A 27434-nucleotide genomic window follows, 5' to 3' on the forward strand; every position below is an offset into this window, starting at 1 on the left:
CACTCAGGGAAGGTGGTAGCCAGATTACCCCCTGTCGGGCCACACCTGCATCCTGCCATTCAGCAGCACCTTATTGGCCAGGCAGCCTCCATTGTGAGGTAGCTCTGGTTTCCTCCTTACCAAAGAGAGACAAGCCCTGAGCCTGGCCCCACATCCAGGCACCAAGACCTCCAGTCCAGTGGTGTCTTCTTCCTCCCAGTCACACAGTTCACTTTGCCCTAAAGCACTAAGGGCTAAACTGGGAGGGGCTGAAAGCCCGGGCGAGTCCCGGCGTGTGGCCGGGCAATCACAAGGGGCACTGAGGATCATCCTGAGATGAGACTCGCCTAAGTCCCCAAAGCCAGGGGAGGCACATAATCGACATCGCTTCCCCCTCTCACCAGCCCCAGGGCCAGGCACCTTCAGGAATTAGGAGCCAGCATCTCAGTGCTGCAGCCTTGGTTTCTCTGGCGAAACACCCATGGGAGGCTGGTTCAAGGCGTTACAGTTCTTAACTCTGAGTCACCACCACCTACCCACCATGTTGAAGATCTCATTGCTTGCAAGGGACAACAACAGCGAGCCCAAGTCCTTGGATGATGGGTCCAAGTCACTCTCGGAGAGTAGCAGCAGCATCACTTCAGAGAATGTCCATCCCCCAGAGGAAGCCAATGGATTAACGTAAGTGGCTGCACTGCCCCTTCCCTGTCTGAGGTCACGCACTGCTGCCTTCACAGCGCTGGGCCACAACGTCCTGCTTCTCTCTTAACACATTTATCCTCATTGAACGGGAGAAACGTGTATTAAAGATGAAATCTTCAGAATCTAAGAAGTTTGACCCATGTAGCTCTGGGTATTACACCTATTTCACAGGTTTTGCAGAAAACGCAGACAGTCATTCCCAAGATGAGCTTCTTGATTCCCAGAACAATTTTGTGTCTCAGGCTGGCTGCTGTTTCTTCAGCAGTTTCAAGCTGCTTTCCTCTCCTTCGACATCTGCTATTATTCATACTCTCTCCCTCTCCCTCTCTCCCTTTCTCTCTACCCACCCCACACCCATTCTCTCCCTTCCTCATACGAACCCATCCAGGAAATAAAAGTTCACCTCCTAGCCCCATGTCCTACTTTTACTGCCGTAAACTCAGAAACATGGCTCTTTTCCTTAAGGCTTTATTGCCAATTAGACTATTATTTAGTAATCAGATCAGATAATATCCACGCATAAAGAGATTGTAAATGACAACACCCAGTGTTGATAAGGATGTCAGGAAGTGCCCTCTTTCCTGTCCTTTTGGGAAGAATTAAACTGGTACCTCTCTAGATGGCAATGTTGTAATATATGTCAAATCCTAACGTATTTATATAAAACATACAAATACTTGGCATATGCTTTCTTTTAAAACACACACACACACACACACAACTGGCTGTAGTGGTTGCTTCTGGCTAAGAGAATTGGGAGACTGGGAGGCAGAGATAGAAGAAACATTTATGTTCACTCTGTAAGGTTTTGGGGGGTTCTTTTTTTGTTTTATCTTTTGGATTTCATACTGTGTTAGGGCTTTTTAAGTATAAGTAAATGTAAATAAATAAATTCTTTGATCAATAATACCACTTCCAGGAGTTTTTCTGAATGAGTTAATAATGCAGGTATGCATGATCATGTTATTGAAGCCAGATCTTGACCTCAGATCTGGTTGTAATACTGACAATTCAAAAACAATGAGAGATTATTTAAATAAAATATGATACACATATACAGTGGGATACAATACAGCCATTAGGAGTATTGGAAATGAATGGTTTCATTGAAGGAAATCTATGGTTATGGGAAAATATGTAGGACATACTAATCGTAAAGAAAATTAAAATAAGTATTGTAATAGTTGTCCTTGTGTAAAATTTGTGTGCATTTAAAGACAAGTAAGGGACTTCCTAGGTGGCGCAGTGGTAAAGAATCCGCCTGCCAATGCAGGGGACACGGGTTCGAGCCCTGCCCTGGGAAGATTCCACATGCCGCAGAGCAACTAAGCCCATGCGCCACAACTATTGAGCCTGTGCTCTAGAGCCCGTGAGCCACAACTGCTGAGCCCATGTGCCACAACTATTGAAGCCCACGCACCTAGGGCCCATGCTGCACAACAAGAGAAGCCACTACAATGAGGAGTCTGTACACCACAATGAAGAGTAGCCCCCACTCTTAGCAACTAGAGAAAGCCCGTGTGCAGCAACAAAGACCCAACGCAGGCAATAAATAAAAATAAATAAATAAATAAATAAATAAATTTATTTATTTATTTAAAAAAATAAAGACAAGTAAGGATGCCTAGAGAAGTGTTAAAGTATTAAAAGTAGTTATTTCCAGTTGGTGGAATTTGAGTATTTTCTTTTATAATGACAATAATATCATTTTTCTTCAGTGCCTAGGCGCTCCCAACATGTGTTTTACTCCCCACAGCCCTGATCTATGATGTTAACTAAGGTGCAATGTTTTCTCCAAACCCTTATCTCACCCTTCCCAAGAGATTTGGTTCAGGTGGGGAAAGACACTGCTGTAGGAAAGAAATGAGAGATGGAGTGATGGAGGACAGGAAGGGGGCACATCTTTTGGAGAAATTACTATCAAAGAATTGACAAAAGATTTTTAAAAAAATACGGTGGGGTTTTTTGGGGGGGTTTTTGTTTTTTTGTTTTGTTTTTTTGCTTTGACATATTTTTCAACAATTGCAGTTACCAAAAAATATAAATTACTGTTGGAAGTGAAGGGACAGCTTGTATCTCCACCCCACCCCCTCACTGCTTAGGTGAAGACTGAACTCACAGAGATGCAGGAAGTCACCCTATTCTCTCTGCCCCAACCCTCTCCCTGGTCGGGATTAAAATGTAAAAACCTCACAGAGCCCTGACACCCTAACCAAGAGGACAAGACCTGGAGACTTGGGCACTGACTTGCTATGTGACCTTGGTCAATTTATTTCCACATCCGGGATGCCTACAGACAGTTCAAAGGCTGTGCAAGGAGGTGCCTCCAATGGCCTCCTCCAGATACCTTTTGTTCCAGGAGGAGGGGGCACCTCTACCTGCTTAAACCAGCCCTTGCTTGCCTTTTGTCTATCAACCAAGCTCTGCCTCCTCTTTAGGAAGCCCTTTCTAACAGGTGAGCACTATAAGGCCAAACCAAAGGTGATAGCGATGGTGGTGATGATGTCTCACATCTATGAAGCACTTTGTGATTCCAAGATTCATCATGTCATTGCCTCTTCTGATTCTTATATCCTTAGGAGGTAGGCAGAGCAAGATGAAGAAACAGAAGGCCAAAGGCCTTCCCCAAATAGTGACCAAACACAGTCAGTTAACGGCAGAGCAGGAACTCAGAATCCAGTGCTCCTACCTCAGTTCAGAGCTTTGCATTCAACTTTTCAATTCCTTTTTTTAAAAATAAATTTATTACTTATTTATTTTTATTTATTGGCTGCTTTAGGTCTTCACTGCTGTGCACGGGCTTTCTGTAGTTGTGGAGACCAGGGGTTACTCTTCGTTGCGATGCTCGGGCTTCTTATTGCAGTGGCTTCTCTTGTTGTGGAGCACGGGCTCTTTGCTCATGGGCTCAGTAGTTGTGCACAGACTTAGTTTCTCAGTGGCATGTGGGATCTTCCCGGATCAGGAATTGAACCCGTTTTCCCTGCATTGGCAGGTGGATTCTTAACCACTGTGCTACCAGGGAAGCCTCAATTCCTTTTTGATTCTCTTCTCATGATCCTGTTCCACATTCCCCCTCCCCAGTGGATTGGTGGTGCCTGAGCAGGAGCTGCCAGCACCGGTGTGAACATTTAGAACCTTGGTACCTGGCACGCTGCCAGGCACATAGTAAGTGTTCTGTACGTGCAGGAGCAATTGCTATTAGATTGTATCCAATGCATAGCATGGAATAAGTTTACAGTGAATAATGGTTGAGTGAATGGATGAAAGAGTGAACTAGAACCAATAAATACTCCCCATGTGGTGACAGACTGCTGTTTTTTTTCCTAGTGAGTGAATGAATAAATGACTGGGCAGTGATAATTACTCTGTAAATTGAGAAACACTATGTTTTTCATTGTCTATCTAAATGTCAAACATCTAGTAGATCTAAATAAATTTTGAGTGAATGTATCACGAAAGAAATCATTGGATGCCTCAATGAATAAACTGGTACTAGGGAGTTATCCAGAGTAATATCAATGGCTATTAACTTTTTTCTTTAGAGCCTAGTGTGTCTTAAATATTTGTTGAGTCACCTGAACTAGCACCAGCCCTGGATCAGAGGTTCCGGAACAGATCCTGGGAACTGAGTTAAACCAGAGTCCACTTCATCTGGTTTTGTCCATCTTCCCACCAGAGGGTGCTGGAGAGGCTGAAAGAAGCCTGAGCACGGGGTCACCTTTCCCTCCACTAACATACCCTTCCATTGCCTTATGTTCCCCCTACAGGATGATGCAAACCTTGATTCACTTACTGAAATGCAACATTGGCACAGGGCTTCTGGGGCTTCCTCTGGCCATGAAAAATGCCGGCTTATTGGTAAGATGGACCTGTGCAATGGGAACCAGGTCTGCCCATTTGGGGGAAAGGGTTGGTGGGTCCCTAAGGCCTTAGGCACTGTTTATCAATGGGGAATTTAGGGGCACCCTTTGCAATAGGAAATGAGCCTATTGGCATCAATACGCTGGAGACAACCTAGAGCTAAATGAAGCATGCCTGGAGGGGACAAGCCATTCTTTTTTTTTTTCTCCCCCCTAGTTTTATTCAGATATAACTGACATACATCTCAGTATAAATTTAAGGTGTACCACATGACCTGACATATGTATGCTACAAAGTGATTACCACAATAAGTTTAGTTAACATCTGTCTCCCCATATAGTTATAAAAATAGATGTTTTTTCCTTGTGATGAAAACTTTTAGGATCTGCTCTCTTTGCAACTTTCAAATATACCATATGGCAGTGTTAACTGCAGGCATCATGTTGTACAATACATCCCCAGTACCCATTTGTCTCATAACTGGAAGTCGTACCTTTTGACCACCTCCGTCCAATTCCCCCTCTCCACCATTATTCTTAAGGACTCACCATACTCACGTACTGATGCGGAATCCACTTTGCCACAGTCTCCCCAGGGTGACATCCATGCTGTCATTCATTTATATCAGCAGCCTGGCCCTTCCAGGCATTTGAGTGTGTGGCTCCTATTTGTGATTGATTGTGAGAAAGTGTCTTAGAAGATGAGGATAACAAAGGCTCCCCCAATCCCCTGACTTCCTGTACCCTCCCACCTCTGTCTTCTTGCTAATGCTGTTCCCTTCTCCCTTATTTCTATCTTTTGAAATCCACCTCCTCTGTAAAATTTGTCTGTTTCCTATTAAAATTCTTTCACCTTGTGTTTTTCTAGAACTTATATCTACCTAACCTGGAATTCTTCTAGCACTTACAAAGATGAAACATGCTTATTTTTTAATATACCTATCTTCCTCACTTACCTGAAAGCTCTGAGGGCAGGAACTCTCTGATTCATCGCTACACCTCCCCACAATACCTGCTGTAGAGACCAGCATGCTGGAAGTCCCAGTTCGTGTCCATGGAATTGAATAGATAGATGATTTTCATTTAGTTGAAGCAAATTTCTCCTTCTCTCCAGGCCTGGTAAGTGGCCCTCATGTCTAAAAAAGGCACATTGAGACCCTGGCTTCTGACATGACTTCCAATCTGTATCAGTTCCAACCCAGAGAAGAGATGTTCCCCTTTAGAATTCTCAGGGTTCTAGAACTTCTGAAGAGCATTATTACCACATGGCCCTCAGCCAAACTCTCTTTGCCAGTGTGGTCTTTGCTTTCTAAGATAACTCTTTTATCCTTTGATTTTTGCTTCCTAAGTATTATTAGGTGATTTCTTTACCCTCCATCTCCCATCAGAACCTCTAATCATGATTCATTTGGGAAATGTACATTGAGCACCAACTATTCTTAAGCCCTAGGAATATAGACATAAACAAGACAAAAAAGCCTCTGCTATACAGAGGCTACATCCTGGTGCAACCTAGTGGCACTCTTCATCTCTCATTTGTTTCTTTGTGATAATGTTAGCACAGGTCACATCTATAAAGGCACAGGTGTCCAGCACGAAGAGGGTGAGAGAGTCCCTCTTTGCTCTATGCCCTTGTGATTACATCGGGAAGATGGTGATTAATAATGAGCCCTGCTTTTTAATCTCATCACACAGAAAAGTTGGAGACTATGTGAGAAGACTGTTCATTAGCTTGACTATATGTGTATGTATATCAAATCATCATGCTGTTCACCTTAAATACACACAATTTTTAGTTAAAAAAATAAAAGGGAGATGGAAATTAAACTACTAGAGCAATGATTCTCAACTGAGGACAGTTTTGCACCCCCCTCACCCAAAGACATTTACAATGTCTAGAGACATTCCTGGTTGTCACAACTTGGGGAGGAAGAGAAGGGAGTGCTTCTGAAATCCAGTGGGTAGAGGCCAGAGATGCTGCTAAATATCCCACAATGTACAGGACAGCTCCCTGCAACAAAAACATCAGCTGGCCCAAAATGTCAATAGTTCCGCTTTGGGTAACCTTGTGCTAGAGGAAGAAAACTATTCCCTAAGAGGAACTTTGGTCTTCAGCCATCTCAGAGGAGGTAAGCCCTGGGATGTGAAAAGGAATGAGGAATGTGGAAGTGAAACTAAAGGCAGATGAGGAAAGGCATGGCTGTCTGGGAGGTAGTGAGCTCTTTGTTACTAGAAGTATCCTAGTACAGGTGGGGCAGCCACTTTGCAGTGATACCAAGGAGGGCGTTCAGGCTAGAGCATCTTGTGAGCACAAGGACATTCAGGCAGGAGCTCTCATCCCAAAATCTCTATTATGAGAGGGGCCCCAGCACCCAGGCGGGGAGAGGGCCAGGTATGGGAGCAATCCACTTGTGGCTCACCGTGCCCACCTCTCCCTCCCCCTCCAGGTCGGTCCCATCAGCCTGCTGGCCATTGGGATCCTCACCGTGCACTGCATGGTCATCCTGCTGAACTGCGCTCATCACCTAAGTCAGAGGTGAGAGCCCTGCTTCCCTCTCAGGCACCGAGTTTCATTGGAGGGTGTTGTTTCCCTGGATCGTTGACCCCATTAGCTGACTCCATCTCCAGGCCACCGCCCCTGCTGCTATAGATACTACAGAGGCAGTGGAGAGAGTGATTAAAATCCCAACTGGGAACTCCTAGGTCTCGGCCCAACTCTGCTGCTAACTAGCTGGACAACTATGCCAAGCTCCTGCACTCTCTGAGCCCAAATCCCCGTACCTAGGAAGATCCAAAGTGATAAAAGATGCAAACGTGCTCTATACATACCCATGTATATGTGAGATACTTAGGATGTCCTTTTCCTCTTAACCTCTCCACCCCCATGTTCCCCCAACTCCAATACACACACCTTGGAAGGGGAATTTTTTCCAGGTAAACCCTTCTTGGGACAATTTAGTAACAGTAAAAAAACATAGTCAGCAATGAGATGAATATTCCACAGGGATATTAGGGATATCCCTAATACAGGGATAGTTCACTTCAATCCCTAATAAAATATACATACAACACTCAATGTTTATATAGTCATTCATTCATTCATTTATTGGCTGCATTGAGTCTTTGTTGCTGCATGTGGGCTTTCTCTAGTTGCAGTGAGCAGGGGCTACTCTTCATTGTGGTGCACGGGCTTCTCATCTCGGTGGCTTCTCTTGTTGCGGAGCACGGGCTCTAGGCATGTGGGCTTCAGCAGCTGTGGTGCTCGCGGGCTCAGTGGGTGGGGTGCACAGGCTTAGTTACTCCATGGCATGTGGAATCATCCCAGACCGGGGATCAAACCCATGTCCCCTGCATTGGCAGGCGGATTCTTCTTTTTTGTTGTTTTTTTCTTGACTTTTTTTTTTTCTTTTTTTTTTTTGGCAGGCGGATTCTTAACCACTACACCACCAGGAAAGCTCCAATGTTCATATATTTAAAATTTTAATGCAAAACAAAGTTCCAGAAAGAAAAGACAAATGCAGTGAAAACAAACAGTACTGAGAATTTCATATTTATAAACTAGCAATTCCTTAGCCAACAGCCTGGTGGCTTTCTGTCCACAGGGCTCAGCTGCTCCCAAGGCAGGCAAATCTAAATATGCCCTCATAGGTGTGCAGAAAGGCCTCATGAGTCAAAGTAAGGATATTAAATGAAGCTCCTCATAAAGTCAAATTATCATCATCCAAATAGGTGTATCTGGAGTATATATCAGTCACACCTAACTTGTGTGGTACTTTCCAGCTCATGAAACACTTAAGAGCATTTACTCACTCATCAATTAAATTTATTACACAATTACATTGTGCCAAGTACATGGCAAGAGCTTTGCAAATCTTCTTTTATTTACTCCTTGCAGTAAAATTTTATGGTAGGAACTATTATTCCCATTTTATAGATGATTAAACTGAGACTTAGATGAGTTAAATGCCTTGCTCAAGGTCACACCACTAGGAAGTGGCAGAGCCAGTATTCCAAGACCTTTCTGACTCTGCCCCTTAACCTATCTGCAAATTTTTTTCTTTCCTCAAGCCTGCCAGGACTTTTATCACCGTGCAGGCTTCTAACATCTATATCACTTATGACAGCCTTTCCCTGATTTTTTAAAATATTTATTTATTTATTTATTGGCTGCATTGGGTCTTCACTGCTGTGTACGGGCTTTCTCTAGTTGCAGCGAGTGAGGGCTACACTTCGTTGTGGCGTGCAGGCTTCTCATTGCGGTGGCTTCTTTTGTTGCAGAGCGTGGGCTCTGGGCATGTGGGGTTCAGTAGTTGCAGCACATGGGCTCAGTAGTTGTGGTGCACAGGCTTAGTTTCTCCATGGCATATGGGATCTTCCTGTACCAGGGCTGAAACCGTGTCCCCTGCATTGGCATGTCAATTCGATACACTACCAGGGAAGTCCCTGATTTTTGTTTTTGATGATTTGTTTTCCTTTTTTTTTTTTCTAATATAGAGGTTACAGACTCATGACCTAAAAGCTGACAATGGCATTCAGATATATTTGGGAGGACTTCTACATTTTTTGTTTTTTTGTTTTTAAGCCAGCATTTGAAAACCTGGAGATTTCACATAAAAAAATAATCTGCACCTTCTTGCCAGTTAGACACTCTGCCACCTCTGTGGTTTCATTCCTTCATCACTCAGCTGGAACCACATCCTGATCAACCCCTTTTGGAGCAAGACATGTACCAGAGCCTAGGCCGCTGTCTCCACTGTGCCCTATTCTGTCTCACACCCAGCCCTTCCCTCCACATTACTCATACCTTTCTGCTCCCCATTGCTTTCGAATTTGCCGTCTTCAGAGTAATATATTTGCCAGTCCTAGGCAATGTGACCTCATCTATATTTCAAATGCCAAGCACATTGGCTAATAATAAAAACAGAAGCATCATGCCATGTTCCCAGTATATCACCACATTCATCTCCCACTGTCTCCTCCCCAAAATCCAGACTGCGTGTGAAAAAAACTGAAGCCTGGAAGTATAAAGATACTTGCTCAACTTCTCCCAGCCATCTAAGGGGGCGTGTTGGGACTTAAACCCTGGTTTCCTGACAAGCATGGAGCCCTCTCCCTCTCCAAGCTACTCCCCTCAGTCATGCAATTCATTCCAGGGATGTGGCAACTTGCTTCCACTTGCTCTGTTGACAGTCCTCAGCAGGGCCTTCCCCTCCCTTAAGAAGGGCCACTTAGGGAAGGAAGGACAAAGGAAGAGGGATAGGCTGGAACTGGGGTGTCACGTCCTATGGGGGTGCTAGGCGGGAGGCTAAAGATCACCTTTGCACGGGGTCTGGTCCAGGGCAAGCATCTCAAATGTTCCAACACCCTCAACAGTGGGAAGAAGGGAATGTAAGTTCAGAAAAGACAGAACCACTGTCTTGGCCATACCTATACCCCCTCCCCCTCCCTCCTCCTCCCCCTTACCAGGTGTGCACACCTCACAGCTTTCGCATCCTCTCTGTGCTTGTTTGCAGACCTAATCAATTCACAGCTACTGTCTACCCAAATAATAACACTAATATCCCCTTAAATGTTAGTGTGAAAAAAAGACAACTACAAAAAGGAAAAGAGGCAGAATTCTGAAACTTTTAAAAGTATACCATTATAAAATATCTCAGTAATACTGTTGCTAGAAAATTACCAGAATGTTCCATCTTAATACATGAATAGATAATAATTACTCACTTCGGGAGTAAATTGTACTTTTAAAAAATGTTTTAAGTTATGCATTGCTTGTCCTTTCCCTAGACTGCAAAAGACGTTTGTGAACTACGGAGAGGCCATGATGTATGGCCTCGAAACCTGCCCAAACGCCTGGCTGAGGACCCACTCGGTGTGGGGGAGGTAGTAGCCGTAGAAGTCACAGTAGTAGTAGTAATAGCAACAGTAGTAATAATCCTCACCTGTTCTTTCTTTCAACACACGTTTTAAAGGAATATGTTCTTGTTGAAAGCTGTTGAACCATATAGAAAATCTCCTCCAATAGCTCCATCCCCCATCCCACTCGTCACCCAAGAAGTAATCACTGATATCTAGTTAGTAAACATTCCTCTAGACTTTTTCTCTGCAGGTACATGATATATGTGTGCAAATGAAAACATATATATTTTGTTTTGTATTTCCTTGTACATTAATTGGAATATTTTTTGGAAATTTGCTCTTTCATGTAATAACATGTGTCTAATTTCTTTCCACGTTGGGACATGGAGATTGACCTCATTATTTTGTAAGGCTCATGGTGTTCCCCAATAGAGGTGGATCCTGTGGTTTTATTTAATTCTCCCCCTAATGGTAAACATCTAGGTTGTTCCCTCGCTGGGTAAAAAGTTTATGGTGTACAAAATGCTCTTCTCTGTCTGATCTCCTCTGATCATCTCAGTGACCTTGTGAGGTAGGCAGGTGTGTCTTTATTGGAAGGAAATATGGTGACCAAGGCTCACAGAGACAGAATAACATGTCCAAGCTTATAGACATAGATAGCTACCTAATATGTTAGCCTTCCCAGCAGAGCCCCTCAGGAGGTAGTCAGTTCTTTGCCTGCCAAGATCCCTCCTGCAGCTCCTCTCTTGGGAATGTCACTAGGTCACCAATCTCCTGATCAGGAGTCACTCTGATAGTCAGACAGAAAAGGCACAGGGCAGTAATAATAGAGATCTCACAATTGTCCATCCTTTCTCTCCAAGATTTATCAGCTTCTGATGACACACTGAATAAAACTTTCAGGCAGGAAGGCTCCTTGGAGATCACTATATCCATGTCTATTCAAATGGAGGAAGATGAAGAGCAGTTGGAACCAGAAGGCCGCTCAGGTTCCCCAGGGATTTAATGGCAGAGCAAGGACTGAAATCCAGAACATTCAGCTCTCACCCACTATACTGTGCCATTTCTCTGGCGGCCCAGCAACTGAGAAAGAATTGGGAAACTGTTTTATTTAAACCAATGCTTTGTAATTTTTAGTGTGCTAAGAAAACCTGGGGAGTTTGATTAAAAACGACCTATTCCATGTAAGCAACAGTCATCAATGGATGCTCATTGTGAAAGGTCACTGGAAAACTATAAAGGAAGAATACGCTGGCATCACCTGACCCCATGTAGTCACTGATTCATATTGAGACATGGGACAACCAGACATGATGTGTCTCATAAGAGGATACATTAGGGAGTACAGAGAACCACTTCTGAAATATCCCTGCCAGAAAGATAAACGAAGAACCTCAATCTTATCCAAGCACTAGATCTAATATCAGTTTACTGGAAACACAGGGGATAGAAGAAGAAGATAAATGACATTATGAATTCATCAACTGAATCTAGAAAGTGAAACATACTACAGGGCAGTTTTCTGGTATCTTCAACACCATCCAAAAAAAGTCGAAGTTGCAACGGAAAAAATAAACAAGGCCAGGGGAATATAGCAGATTAAAACACCTGGGACTTAACAACAAAATGCAATGAATAGACTTGTTTAGAAACCAACTTTGAAATAGACATTTTTGAAAAAATTAGAAAACTCTGACTATGGATGGAATATTAAGTGATGTAAGAAATTATGGTTAGTTTTATAAGGGGTGATTAAGGGCATAATGGTTATATTTTATTTAAATTCTTGTCCATTAGAGCTGCGTACTGAATTATTTACAGGTGGAATGACTTGGTCTCTAGTTCACTTCAAATGCTCCAACAAATAAGCTTGTGTGCAGTGGGGGTGAAGGAATAGTTGGAAGAGAATTGGCAAAAAGTTAATTGTTGAAGCTGAGATGAGCACATGAGGAGTCGTTGAATTGTTATCATTGCTTTCTTGTATATTTGAAAATCTCCATTATAAAGAGAAAAAAAAAAAGCATCTCTATTCTGAAGTCTCACATGACACTGCCAAGCTTCTGACTCAATAGGCTGATGTGAGAGCCAGTAATCTGTATTCTTACCATAAACCTCAGGTGATTCTGATACAATGGGTTACTACAACCCAGTCTTGAAAAGCATGGATCTAAACATTAGAACCTAAGTAGTAGAGCATACTTTTGTTCTCTTAAAAAAGAAATGCATCTCCAAAATTGGGACAATTTAAGAATCCAAGGGAATAATGACACTAACAGAGTATGATATATTAAATAAAGAATAATTAATGTGAATTTATTGTGGTTAAAAAAAAGAGGAAGGGAGAATATATCTTTCTTAGATGCTAGCTAATAAATTTAGATGAAATGACAGAACTAGAAAATCACCACCTTGCAACCACCAATGAAATAATTGATTCAGCAAGGATCATCAATGAATGTTAAAATGCTTGGTTTGAGGAGGATAGGCTATTCATGCCATCTCAAAGTTTTACCTCCAGGTTGCAAAGTAGGAAACGTACGCTTACAATGGAGAGGCCTAGCGTTTGTCATCACAGTGGAACCACAGGACATCCTGTGCCTCCCAATATGATGAAACAAAAGTACAGAGTATCACCTGTGTGGTATGCTTGCTTCTCCGAATCATGAAGAAACAGTCATGTTACGTCCACAGTGTGGGACATTCTACAAGACAGATGGCCTAGACTCTTCCCAAAAAGTCAGTGTCATGGGAAACAAAAAAAAGGTGAATGGATACAGGGCTGCTCTACCTGAAAAAAAGACTAAAGAGACATAGCAACATATGAATTGTGATTAGATCCTGAATCAAAAAAAAAAAAACCTTTAAAACAGCTGTAAAAGATATTTTGGAGAGAATTGGGTTATTTAAAATACAGATTGTATATTTGACAATATGGAAGTTGTTTTCTGGATATCATAGTCCTAAAGGAGGTATGTTATGGTCTTTAGGGTTGACATGTTATAATATCTGCAATTAATTTTCAAGTAGCTCTGAAAAGTGCACACGTGCATGTGTGTGTGTGTATGTGTGTGTGTGGATAAACACACTGCAGTTAGGGTTAAACATTAGCAATCAGCATATCTAGTTAAAGAATATATGGATGTTAATCATACTAGTCTTTCACCTTCTACTGTGGACTTGAAATTTTTCAAAATTAAAAAAATGGGGAAATACTAAAAATAATAACAAAAGAAATAATTGTCTCAAAAAATAAAAATAAGTGCATTAACAATAATTTCTTTCTCCTCTGTCTGCCTCTTCTTTTCCTTCTCAGGTACACGGTCAGCTTCTTATTAATCATCACGCAACTGGGCTTCTGCAGTGTTTATTTTATGTTTATGGCAGACAATTTACAGCAGGTAATGAGACCTCTTCTGGGCAGAGTAGGGGAAAGCAGACCTCCTGCCGCTAGAGTTGCATTAGCAAAAGTACAGTTTTGGGATTGTGGGAAGAGACAGCTTCATTTCCACTCCCTAATCAGACTACACTTGTAAGTTCTTTCCAACCTGGAAATCACTCTTTAAACGGAACAAAGGGAAGCCAAAGCAACATCTGAGAAGTGTAACCAGGATGGAGAGAGAGGCTTGCAATCATGTCCAATCAGAAATAATTGAGAATTTTTAGCCTGAAAAATGTTGGTGAGATTTTGTTTAGTTTTCTCAAGGTTGTCATGTAGAAGATGACGAAATTAAGGCAAACAAGTTGCAACCTTGCCCTCATTGCATTCCTAACAGGCATTACAAATCAATTATAGCATCCTTTCTCAGTTTCATGGAATAGAGGAGACATACTTGTTTTTGTGCACTCAGCCAGAATTATGATGAGCATGATAGATGGAATATTCAAGCAGACAGATTTTGCTCAATATTCAGAACTTTCTAACTTTTAGGACTACCTAAAGTTGAAGAAAGGTATGTGTAATCAATTCCTGTTCTCTCGATGTATGAAAGAAAACCATTCAGGACAGAAGAAGAGGTTGGGCTAGATGATGAAAGACCCTTCAGCCTTGAGATTTGGTGATTCTGAGGGTTTCTGGTTGTCACAATCATGGGTACTACCGTTTAGGGTTACCAGATTTGGGAAATAAAAATATATGACACCTAGTTAAATTGGAATTTCAGATAAACAGCAGATTTATTTTTTCACTACAGGTATGTCCTTATGTAATATTTGGGACATATCTTACTAAAATATTATCTGTTAATTACCTGAAATTGAAATTTAACTGGGCGTCGTGCGGTATTGCGGCACCTCTAACTATGCTGCCCATCACCGTGCTCCACGTCAGATGGTAGAAGAAGCCCACGTGACCTCCAACACCTGCCAACCCAGGAAGATCCTGGTGCCGACGCCCATCCTGGACATTCGCGTCTACATGCTGACAATCCTGCCCTTCCTGATCCTGCTGGTGTTCATCCAGAACCTCAGGGTGCTGTCCGTCTTCTCGACACTGGCCAGCATCACCACCCTGGGGAGCATGGCGCTGATCTTTGAGCATATCGTGCAGGTCCGTGCCCAAAACCACCACCAAAGGGGGTCCGTGTCCAGAGCTTCTGAGACACGTGGGGAGGGTCCCTGTCGTTATGGCCAGATGAGAGTGAGGAAGGTGACCACCTGCTCTGAGCAGCCCCTGCCAAAGTGATGTCTGTGAACACCTGCCCCAGAGGCTATAAAAGCTGGTCACCGTCATCATTATCGTCACACTGGACAACAGTGGGTCATTCAGCAAATAGTTATCAATAGCTTCTATGATCCAGGCATTGTGCAAGCAGTGGGGGATTCAGTGGTAAGTACCACTGGCGGGGCATCTGCTCTCATGGAGGTTACAAGCACTTGGGGCAATAAATCTCAATCAAATAACCAACCAAAACTGTAAGAGTGATAGGTTGACAAGGGATACGTAGACGATAAAGGAATTTGATTTACTTTGTGCCAAGTTCTTTACACAGATCAACTCATTAAATCTTCACAATGATGCTATTTTGAAAGTAGTACTACTGTTTCCTCAGTTCACAGACAAGGCAACTGATAAACAGAAAGTAATTTTTCCACTTATTACAGTCATTTTGCCTCCCAAGCCCATGCTTTGCTCTCAGTACAGGCCCTGAAATTCCACCCTTATAGTTTCATTTCTTTGAAAGTCTCTGGGGTTGTATTAGTTTCCTGCTGCTGCCATGACAAATTACCATAAATCTGGTGACTTAACGCAGAATTATCATAGAGTTCTGGAGGTCTCACTGGGCAGGACTGCACTTCTTTCTGGGGGCTTGTGAGGAGAATCTGTTTCTTTGCCTTTTCCAGCTGTTAGAAGCTGCCCTCATGCCTGGGCTCATGCCCCACTTCCCTTTTCAAAGCCAGCAATGTCAGGCTGAGTCTTTCTCATGCTGCCATCTCTCTGGTTCTCTCTTCTGATTCCCTCTTCCAATTTAAAGACCCTTGTGATTACATTGAACCCACCCAGATAACCCGGGATAACCTCCTTATTTTAAAATTAGCTTCAGGGGAAGTGTAAAACATTATCCACCTGTGCGCCTCACCTCTCAGTTGTCTCCTTATTTTATTGTACAGCCATAGGAGTGTATCTTAGCTCTGCTGCTACTCTCAGCTCACATTCAAGTATAGTAGCGTCAGTGATGTACACTGTGGTCACACCCATGCTGAACCCCTCCATCTACAGGCTGAGAAATAAAGACTTAAAGAGGGGTCTGAAATTGCTCTTTGGAAAGGAAACTATAAAAGGGCCTATTGTCCTAAGGGCTTAAGAAGGGCCCGTGATAGCAGAGCTCAAAGCCTGAGCCCAGTGTTGCCAGTCTTTGATCCAGTTGTGGAAGTGGAACACGGCTCTTCTATTTTTCTTGGAATTTCTACTTTGATTTTGACTCTGTACAATTCATGTAACTCACCTTTAAGTTTTGTGATAACTCCGATATCCAAGAGTTTTTCCCTTTGTCATTTTCATACTCTCCCAATTGTATTCCCGAACTTGGATTTGAAATATTTGGAAATTCCCATTTATCTCAAGGGACTACATGAATCTCTTAGGAATAATTTTTCTCAAGTAAAATATGTAATACTGTGAATAAATAAATAAGTTAAGTAATTAAAATTTGCTTGATTACCTACCTTAATTCAGTCTGAAAACTTAATTCTCCTTCTCCATGTAATGTAACATATTCAAGCTTCCAGGGATTAGAATGTGGACATTATGCTGCCCACAGGAGGCTATTAAAATAACCATTCCCTCTGGATCTGTGATAGCTGCTGTGCCAGCCAGGAGACTTCATGGCTCTGAGAGAAGTGATGGGAAAGGGGTGTTAGAGAACTGGAAAACAGAAGACCTAAATTCTTATCTGGGCTGTACCGCTCACTTGCAGAGTTGCCTGGGGCAATTCCTTTCTCCTCCCCGGGTTCCATTTTCACCACATGTAAAGATGTAAATCAAAATGTAAATATATACAATGTACTCCTTAGAAAGGAATGAAATTCTGCTTTATGCTACAACATGGATGAACCTTGAGGACAATACGCTTAGTGAAAGAAGCCAGTCACAAAAAGACAAATATTATATGATTTCACTTATATGAGGTACCTAGAATAGTCAAATTCATAGAGACAAAAAGTTGAATAGGGGTTCCCAGGGGGCTGGGTAATAGGCAGTTGTTGTTTAACGGGTGCAGAGTTTCAGCTGGGGATGATGCTAAAGTTCTGGAGGTGGAATGTGATGGTTGTACAACAATGTGAAATGTTCTTAATGCCACTGAATCGTACACTTCAGAGTGTTTAAAATGGTAAATTTTATGCTATGTGTATTTTACGACAAAAAAAATAAGTAACCTTTTTAAAATATGAGAAGGCTGACTCAGCTGTAGATCCCTCACGGGTGCTTCTAACACTGTCTCTGTTGATGTCGGGAGAGCCCAGCTCTCTACCAGATTTGGGGTGACTTTCACACCTTGACAAAATGAATCCCCTTCTTCTACTTCCTTTCAGGAGATTCCAGATCCCAGGAACCTGCCCTTGATGGCAAGCTGGAAGACCTTCTTGCTGTTCTTCGGAACAGCCATCTTCACGTTTGAAGGCGTCGGTATGGTAAGATGGGTTGTGGGGTTGGAGGGAATGGTCCCCAGTGCTCTTTATGAAAGCCAGTCATTGTTCTAGGTGTTTCAATAGTAGTGTTTATGAGAAGTGCAGAATATGATCTTCTTCAGGTGGAAGGGAAAGTCAGTACTCATTTACAGGGCGCCACTTGCTCCATACACCACACCAAGCCTTGAAGACTGAGTGAGAATTTACCATCAGCCCAGATGGAGCAAGGCACTCCTGGCTGTAGAAAATGTGGGAGAAGATGCAAGGTGGCCCCTTGCTGACACTGGGCCACATGGAGAGGGATGTCTGTGCTTGGGGGAGAGCCTGCTACCTTTCTTTCTACCTTTTCTTTCTCAATCTCCTTTCATCTCTAGGTTCTGTCTCTCAAAAACCAGATGAAGCATCCACAGCAGTTTTCTTTTGTTCTGTACTTGGGGATGTCCCTTGTCATCGTCCTCTACATCTGCCTGGGGACACTGGGCTACATGAAGTTTGGGTCGAACACTCAGGCCAGCATCACCCTCAACCTGCCCAATTGCTGGTACGTCCCTGACCATCTGGGGTGACGGGGAAGGAGAGGGGAGTCACAGGGTCTGAGCCTCAGCAACAGAATGTGGCAAACTGAATGTGGCAACAAATACTGACTGCTAGTATTAGTATTATGGTAACAGGTACGTTTAATAATCCAGGCATGGTGTATTATCTCATTTAATTCTCTCAACAGCCCTATGGTTAGCATTTCTATTATCGATGCCATTGAATGGATGAGGAAGTTGATATGTGGAGAGGCTGTAAGTAACTTTCTCAGCTCACATTGCTCATGAGAAGTTAAAACTTGAAACTGAATTTGTCTGACTCTGTGGTTCGAAGGCCCTCAAAAAGACTGATCTGGGAATGCTTGTGAAACAGAAACAGCAACAACAAAAAGTATGACTCTGGAGTAGTGATTGAGGGTCCTGCCTGTGGACCCCTACTCAGGCCCCCAGTTCCAGAAATGGGCCTTAGCTACTATTGCTGTGTCCCACTTGGAACTTGGACTGGAGTTCTTGTATTTAATCACTGATTCACTTACTCATGCACTCATTCATCCATCCAGGAAGCATTTTGGGGACTGGCATGTAGCATTCATCGAGTATTAGCTACTGTCATTATGCTGGCACTAATGGGTACAGAATGACTAAGCAGTCAGTAGAACCAAGTGTTTAAGAGCACAGAGTCTACACCATAGCAATGGGATTCGACCCTGGTTCTCATGCAACCTCGGATAATCTTGCAGACCTCATTTCCATCCTCTGTAAAATAAGGATAGTACTCTTGCCTATTTGTGTCAGTCAGGATAGGTTATGCTCTGGTAGTAAAATAAACCACTCCAAAATCTCAATAGCTGAACATACACAAATGCTTAATTGTGTGCTCGTGCTACATGTCCGTTATGAGATGGCTAGGGCTCAGCTCTGCGCCATCCCCACTCCTAGACCCAGACTGATGGAACAGCTGCTCCCTGAAATGTTGGTGGTTGCCATGGCGAAGGGTACATTGAATCATACCCTTTACCATGAAGCTGCTAAAGCTTCTCTGGGAAGTGACATACATCTCTTCTGCTCACACTTCATCCGTCAAAGCAAGTGGCCCCACCTCACTCCAAGGGGCAGGGAAGTGAAATTCTACCACGTGTCTGAAAGACTGGGAAGTATTTGGTGCAAATGACCATGAGCAGTGCAAATGACCGCCACGCTATCTCAGGGAGTGACTCTGGGGGTGAATTGGCTTAATACACATAAAATGCTTAGAAAAGTGTCTGGCACGCAGTAAGTGCTCATTGTGTGTTAGCTATTATCATTGCTACATCTCCCCACAGCCTCTATCTTTTGGAAGTGAGTAGGATGGTGGGGCGTTCATTTCCCACAAGGCCATAGCTGTAAAGAGAGAAAAATATCACCAGTCCCACCCACTTCACTGTGTTGCGGTAATGACTAGATGAGATAATAAATGTGGAATTTCTTTGAAGTTGTGACATTTTACACCCGTAAGGTATCGACCTAATATGCTGTCCCTATTCTGGGTAATTCGGGCTGCCACTAGCTACCTTGGGCAGGGCGCTTTCCTTCTGAAATATCAGCTGGAAAAAAAACAGGCCTCAGGTGCCATGAGGACCTCACACCGCTGAATCTGGCTGGTGATGAGATTCTCCAGAAAAGCCTTAAAGAAGGAATGAACAAATATCCCCTCCCAATGAGCAAAAGACCAACAACCCAAGAAGAAATGTGTGTGAGCAAACAGTTCACAGGAAAATTTTTAAAATGGCATTTTATATATTTGAAAATCTGCTCTGTCTCCCTCACAGTAATAGAAATGCCAGTTTTATAAAACACAACAGCACACACCAGCATGTGTTCACACACTGTATTTTGCCAAGGATGGTAGGAAGCAAGCACTCCAATATTCCAGGACAACAAACGGGCAATATGTCAACAGCTATCAAAATTTTATTTTTTATTTTATTTCTTTTAATGAGGTATAGTTGATATACAATGTTATATAAGTTTCAGGTGTACAACTTCATGAGTCACAATTTTCAAAGGTTATATTCCATTTGTAGTTATTATAAAATACTGGTTATGTTCTCTGTGTTGTATAATATATCCTGTAGCTCATCTGTGTGATACATAGTAGTTTGTACCTCTTAATCCCCTTCCCCTATCTTGCCTCTCCCCACTGGTAACCACTAGTTGGTTCTCTAGATCTGTGAATGTGCTTCTTTTTTGTTATGTTCGCTAATTTGTTTTCTTTTTTAAATTCCACATATGTGATATCATATAGTATTTGTCTTTCTCTGACTTATTTCACTTAGCATAATACCCTCCAAGCCCATCCATGTTGTTGCAAATGGCAAAATTTCATTCTTTTTTATGGCTGAGTAGTATGCCATTGTGTGTGTGTGTGTGTGTGCATCTATTGCTTCCATATCTTGGCAATTGTAAATAATGCTGCGATGAACATGGGGGTGCATGTATTTTTTGAATTAGTGTTTTAATTTTTTTTCAGTTGTATACCCAGGAGTGGAATTGTTGGGTCATATGGTAGTTCTGTTTTTAGTTTTTTGAGGAACCTCCATACTGTTTTCCACAGTGGCTGCACTAATTTACAACAGTGTATGAAGTTCCCCTTTTCTGAGAGCTATCAAAATGTCAAATCACATGTACTTTTACCCAGCATGTTTACTTCTGGGGTTGTATACTATATGTGCATAGGTGTATGTGCAAGCAGGTTCTTTACTGCATGGTTTACTGGCAAAAGACTAGGAATAATGTATCCATTAACTGGGGACTGGTTAAAAAATTATAGCAGATCCATGAAATTGGAATATCAAGCAGATCTGTGTGTACTGATGGGGAACAATCTCTAAGAAATATTTAATGAATAAAACCAGAGATCAATGGTGTGTAGAGGGTGCTTCTCTGTGTGTGTGTGTGTGTGTCAGTTTGTATCTATGCTATTTCTGGAAGGGCTTCAACAAAATTGTTAGAGGAGTTGCCTGTGGAGAGAGGAACTAGAGACTGGGAATCAAAAGTGGGAGTCATGGTATTTGTACAGTCATTTGTACTGTGAATTTTATTCTAGGTAGGTATACCTTTTTTGAAAAGTAAAAGAAATAAAGGCACAGATTCCTGAGCCACAGGCCTATTGAATGAGAATCTCCAGGAATGTGCACTTTTAATAAGCTTCCCACGTGGCTCTGGTGGCCGGCCAGGCTGAGTCAGTGGAAGTTAGGCAGTTCTATAACTCATCAAGTCCCAGCTTCCAAGCAGTGGGTGAGCCCTACCCAGGAGCCACATCGAGTTTCACGTGCTGTCCCCCTCTCTGCAGGTTGTACCAGTCAGTCAAGTTGATGTACTCCGTTGGCATCTTCTTCACCTATGCCCTCCAGTTCCATGTCCCAGCTGAGATCATCATCCCCGCCGTCATCTCTCAGGTGTCAGAGAGCTGGGCGTTGTTTGCAGATCTGTCTGTCCGCACAGCCTTGGTCTGTCTCACCTGTGAGTAGGATAAAAGGGGCTCTCTTTGCCCAAAGCTGGCTGGGAGCCGCATTGACAGCTACCCCTCATCACTGGCTTGGCTACTGGCCAAGCAAGATATTTCACATCCCTGAATCTCAACTTTCCAACTGAAAAATGGGCTTAACAGAATGATCACATAGTAAATGTTGTAGTAATCTCTACTGTCTACACATAGAAAGAATACATTGGCTGGTTTGTGGGAAAAAGAAGTGTCTTTTCTATATGTCTCATATATGTCAGGCACAGCACAGACATTAGCTAACACTCATGACAGCCTATGTAATATTACCAATTGAAGGAACTATGACCCAGGAAATTAAGTAACATGCTCATATCATAAATAGCTGCTAGTGACAGAGCTGGGATTTGAATGCAGGTTGTGTAGCACCAAAGTCTGTGTTTTCCATTGTGCCATATTCCTTCCCATCATAAATTAAGGTCAAGTCGCCTTAAAGTGGTATTTAACTATAGAGAAAAACCCCAAGGGGCCACTTTGTTAAAGCCTCGGAAGTCATTTTCTCCTCTCTTCCTCTCTCCCTCTCTTTCTTCCTTCCTTCCTGCTTCCTTTCATTCATTCATTTATTTATTTATTCAGTCTACATCAGGTGCCACTGTAGATGTTTCGGAAACACTGTGAACAGGGAAGCTCTTTCTCTGAACCTACAGAGAAAGATCAAAAAAGGAATGAGGGAAAGAACTAGGGAAATTTTGCCTGGAGAAGCAAAGGCTTGGGGAAATTCTGTTATCTGTTCTCAAACACCTGTGTGATTATTGCACAAGAGGGAGAGCAAATTTCATCTTAAAGTCTCCAGGAGTCAGCATTTAAAGCTGAGGGAATCCCATCTCAGTTCAGGGTCAGGAGAAAGTGTGTAAGTCTTGGAGCAGACCAGCAAAACAATATACCATCAGATGCCATGCTCCACATAACTGGAGTTCTGTAAGCAGAAACAGCACACCTGCTTGGCTTAAGGTGTTACAGAGAGTTCCCAGTCTGTACCAAGACATCAGGAACCTGTAAATATATTGTTTTGAGATCATCCCCAATAGGAAGGGTGTACGTTGAAGAGAAACACTGAGTAGTTCAGGCCACTTGGTATCAGGGAAAGAGCATCACTAGAGACAGCTGACTTTCAATGGCATGTCCTACTTCTGTCCTGTGGAATGACCACTTCTTCCTCTTTTATTCATCTGTCAATTCGGTTATCCTTCATTTGGTAATCATTTGTTGAGCACCTACTATGTACCTGACATTGTGTTAGGTGCTCGGGATACAATAATGAATCATGAAAAAAACATGGCTCCTGCCCTCATGAGGCTTACAGTTTGAGTGGGAAGTATACACAGGGAAATAATTATAGCACATGATGATGAACCTTAAGATGGTACACAATGACGCACCAGAGGATAGTTAAGACTTTAAGAACAGGCTACTGTGGGACTTCCCTGGTGGTCCAGTGGCTGAGAATCCACCTTCCAATGCAGGGGATGCGGGTTCAATCCCCGGTTGGGGAACTAAGATCCCACATGCCACAGGGCAACTAAGCTCACGCAACACAACGAAGAGCTCACGTGACACAACAAAGAGCCTACGCGCTGCAACTAAGACCCAACACAGCCAAATAAGTAAATATATATATATTTTTTTAAGAGGCTACCATAAGACCACCTGAGAAGGTCCTGTAGCTTAGCCTGGCCCAGGTCAGGAAGTCCTCTCCACTGGAGTGATATTTCAGTTAAGACCTAAAAGATAATTAGGAGGCAGGTGGAGGAGTGGAGAATGTGCTGCGTGCAGGGAGCAGGCTCTGCACAGATTGGAGGCAAGTGATTACATATGGCTTCTTTGGAAAACTGAAAGCAGCAGGGAGTGATAAGACACAAAGCCAGAGGATCTGGCAGGGCCCAAGTCCTAAGGGACTTGTGCTAAGGAGATCAGGCCGTGGGGAGCGGTGGAAGGGCCCGGAGCAGTGGGTTAGCATGACCAGATCTGACTCTTCTAGAGCACTCCTCCAGTCCACCTTGCATTAAGCTTTCCTTGAGTGCGTCTTCTCTCTGTCCTGTCTGCGTGAGCTCTCCTAAAGAGCAAACACTGGCTTTTCTCTGTACCTCCTCCAGTAAGCAATTTATTAATGAGGATCATCCGATCAGAGAGGTGATGGATTCTCAACCATGAGAGTCTGTAAGTCTCTCTTGTTCTTTGATTAGATGTCCTAGAGCAATTTCAGAAAGAGATGATGTTTTCTTCAAGACCCAGCAAGCTAGTCTGAGTGCTTTCCGAAACAGGTTTTTCCTAATTTATTCATAGGAAAATCATATGGCTGTATAAGTCACATAAATTATATATTTATTCATTCAAATTTTATCAAAATTGAGCTCCTCTAGAAAATCCGTGAGATATGTTCATTGTTTGTATAAAAGATGGAAATCTAAGAGTGTTTATGGAAGAGAAGAGATGTGAGTGAGCCGCCTAATGCTGTCTGCATGTTTTAGGTCCTGCTTAATTACCAGTTTCCCTCTAAGAGTAGGAAAACTAGTGCTTGAGATTCTGACAGCAGCAGAGCCATCTCTCATTGTGTTTCCATCCTTGCTTCTAGACAGCAACTATATCGTGTAGGTTAGTACAGACTCACTGTAGATGCAGTGTCTGGGCAAGAGTCAGGCATTTATCGAGCACTTACTGTACATCAAATTCTTTCATGTACATTAGAGGCAACCTAGTAGGGTGGAAAGGGCCTTAGACTGGGCTTTTCAGTGACTTCTCATCTCAGCTCTGTGTGACCTTGGGCATGACCCATTCCGTCTAGAGCTCTAGATTTCCCCATCTCTGTGATGAGAAGGTTATAATAGATAGGTGGTAGAGGATCCTTTTCAATATTGTATGTGAAAAACCCAATAGATAAAATATAAAAGGAGAGCATGTATATTGGCAGCTAAAACAGAGGTGGGCGTCCAGAGGCACAGTGCCTGTTCTGCTGCTCCAGTTCACAGTGGGTTCCTTTCCCACCTCTCCAAATGGTCTATCAGGCACCTGTGGAATTACAAGTCTCCAAAGAAATGCTTTGTTTGTGGGCTCCCTTCCTGCAGAAACGTTCAGTGAGTCTAAACTTATTCTCTCCCCGCAGGTGTCTCGGCCATCTGCATCCCCCGCCTGGACCTGGTCATCTCCCTGGTGGGCTCCGTGAGCAGCAGTGCCCTGGCCCTCATCATCCCACCCCTCCTGGAGCTCATCACCTTTTACCCTGAAGACATGAGCTGTGTCACCATTGCAAAGGACATCATGATCAGCATCCTGGGCCTTTTGGGGTGTGTATTTGGAACGTACCAAGCCTTCTATGAGTTGATCCAACCCATCAACCGTTCCATAGCCAACTCCACAGGTGTCTATGCATAATTATCTATTTTTATTCTGATAGTTCTCCCTTACTCTCGTACCCAATTTGACTTCTGTTGTGATTGTTATGTACATTCATCAAACCGCAACATCTCTATATTAATTAGCGGCTTCATCTTTCCAAGAGAAATGTAGATAACACAGGTCAGTACTGATACTTCTCAGGCTATGTCTTTTCTGGTTTTTGGATTTCTCTGGAGGCCTTTTGTCCCTCTGAACCAAAACCACGTTCAACCATTCATATTATCAGCCTCATTTAAAGGGAAAAAGGATGCCATGTGCCGATGACATTCCTGGAAACAGAGACAAAGCAAAAATATAAATGCAAAAGGAGCTGTTTTCTCTATTCTGCAGTAACTGCCCTTAAAGCATCAGGTTCAGAAAAGTGTATGTTGTGGGGAGAGGAGTTTCTGTTATTTGTTTTTGTTTGTTTTTTTTTTGGCTCCGTTGGGTCTTGGTAGCTGTGCACGGGCTTTCTCTAGTTGTAGAGAGCGGGGACTACTTTTTGTTGCAGTGCGCAGGCTTCCCGTTGAGGTGGCGTCTCTTGTTACAGAGCACAGGCTCTAGGCGCTCGGGCTTCAGTAGTTGCAACACACGGGTTTAGTAGTTGTGGTGCACCGGCTTAGTTTCTCCGTGGCATGTGGCATCTTCCTGGACCAGGGCTCGAACCTGTTGTTCCCTGCATTAGCAGACAGACTCTTAACCACTGCGCCACCAGGGAAGTCCCAACATGGTTGAATCTTAAAATAATCATATTCAGTGACAGAATCCAGATTTTTTTTTAAAAAAGGTAGAAATTTTATCATTCTACTCATGTAAAAGTTTAAAAAATGCAACCTAATCTGTAGAGACAGAAAGAGATATGAGGAAACTTTCAGAAGTGATGGATAATATGTTCACTATTTTGATTGTGAGGATTGTTTCCCACGTGTGTGTATATATGTCAAAGTCTATCAAATTGTACAGTATGTACAGTTTTATTATATAACAATTATAACGCAAAGATGTGAAAAATAGAATGTGAAGCATGATGCCATTTTGGTTCCTTTTAAAAAAGCAGTCATTTGCATATAGTCAAACAGTTTTGAAGGATATGCATAACAAAATGTTATGGGAATTTTCTCCAACTGGGTTCAATTATAAGTGAAATTTTACGTTTTGTTGTTGTTTGGGGGGTTTTTTTGTTTTTGTTTTGCTTACCTGTGTTATATTTTTAGCAATGTGTTGATTTTATAACTAAAGAAACTTCACATGAGGGAAAATTTTAATGATTGGTGCACTCTAATGCAAGCACCACTTTTTAAAAACATTTTATGGTGAACTATAATACCCATACAGGAGGGTATGCAAAGCATAAATCTACAGTAGAATGAGTCTTTCCAGGTAACATCACTTTCAACCTCACCTTCTATGGCCTAAATAACAGGAATCCCAGCTAGGGTTAGCAGAGTTCTCAGCCTGCAATGCGTCTCCATTCATTTTCCATGGTCAGATGTCAAGCAACCACCTCTCAGAGGAGATGTGAAGTAGCTATGGCATCATGAAGGAAACGGAGGTAGAGAGGAGCATCCTACCACTATGTAAGAAAGCTATATGCCAGTAGTAAGATCTTTGCTCTTTGGGGACTCAGACCATGAGCCTGGAGCAGGTAAGGCTTTTAGGGAATATATGGAAGCCTTACTGTAGAATATAGAACAATAAAATGCATATAAGACAGTGGTTTATAACTTTTGGAGGGGTCCTACACCTTGTTGATGCTAATGAAAGCCATGGGTCCTCCTTCCATAACATTCACATATATGCATACATACTAAATTTTGCATGCAACTTTAAGAGCAATGACAAACCACATGAAACAGACCTTGGGTTGCAAAAGAACCTCTGGAAAAAGAAATGCAAGAATTTCTGCTTCTCGTGGCATTGAATAATAATGTGCAGACAGTGGATACCCAACCCTGGCACTAAGGTTTGAATGCAGAATGGGGCGATATTCAAAATCAGACGGGGCGGGGGGGGGGGGGCGGTAAGCTACCAGACAAGGAAACTCAGGCCCCCATATGATTGGTACAGAACACACTTTCTGATTGCAGCCAGCACTGATAGGACCCAAACTGGCCTTTCCAGTTTCAGCAGTGAATACTGAATTTTCTGCTGCCATGTGCTTCTTTGGCAAAAACTCGGACCTGGTAGTTGGGATAGAGATGTTTGGGAGGATACAGAGGCTGTAGGGGGATTTCTGACCCCCAGAACCTTCAGAATCATCTCCTGCTGCATTTCTTTTTTTTTTTTTTTTAAGTCTTTATTTAACTTGTTACAAGTTTGCTTCTGTTTTATGTTTTTTGGCCATGAGGCATGTGGGATCTTAGCTCCCCTACCAGAGATCTAACCCACACCCCCTGCATTGGAAGGGGAAGATTTAACCACTGGACCGCCAGAGAAGTCCTGCCACTGCATTTCTTGACA

General features: G+C 42.7%; 1 protein-coding gene across 1 annotated transcript; it reads left to right on the top strand.

The window, feature by feature from the left end:
* Positions 1–235: 235 nt before the first annotated feature.
* SLC36A3 (solute carrier family 36 member 3) lies at positions 236–26976 on the top strand. Its single transcript, XM_057730676.1, has 10 exons — positions 236–660; positions 4449–4539; positions 6989–7077; positions 10329–10424; positions 13714–13798; positions 14728–14946; positions 17430–17528; positions 17900–18066; positions 21393–21562; positions 24703–26976. The coding sequence occupies exons 1-10, from the start codon at positions 461–463 to the stop codon at positions 24969–24971; spliced, it is 1485 nt and encodes a 494-aa protein (XP_057586659.1). The 5' UTR covers positions 236–460; the 3' UTR covers positions 24972–26976.
* Positions 26977–27434: the final 458 nt, after the last annotated feature.

The sequence above is a fragment of the Hippopotamus amphibius genome, chromosome 1, assembly GCF_030028045.1.
Source record: "Hippopotamus amphibius kiboko isolate mHipAmp2 chromosome 1, mHipAmp2.hap2, whole genome shotgun sequence".
NCBI classification, from domain to species: Eukaryota; Metazoa; Chordata; class Mammalia; order Artiodactyla; family Hippopotamidae; genus Hippopotamus; species Hippopotamus amphibius.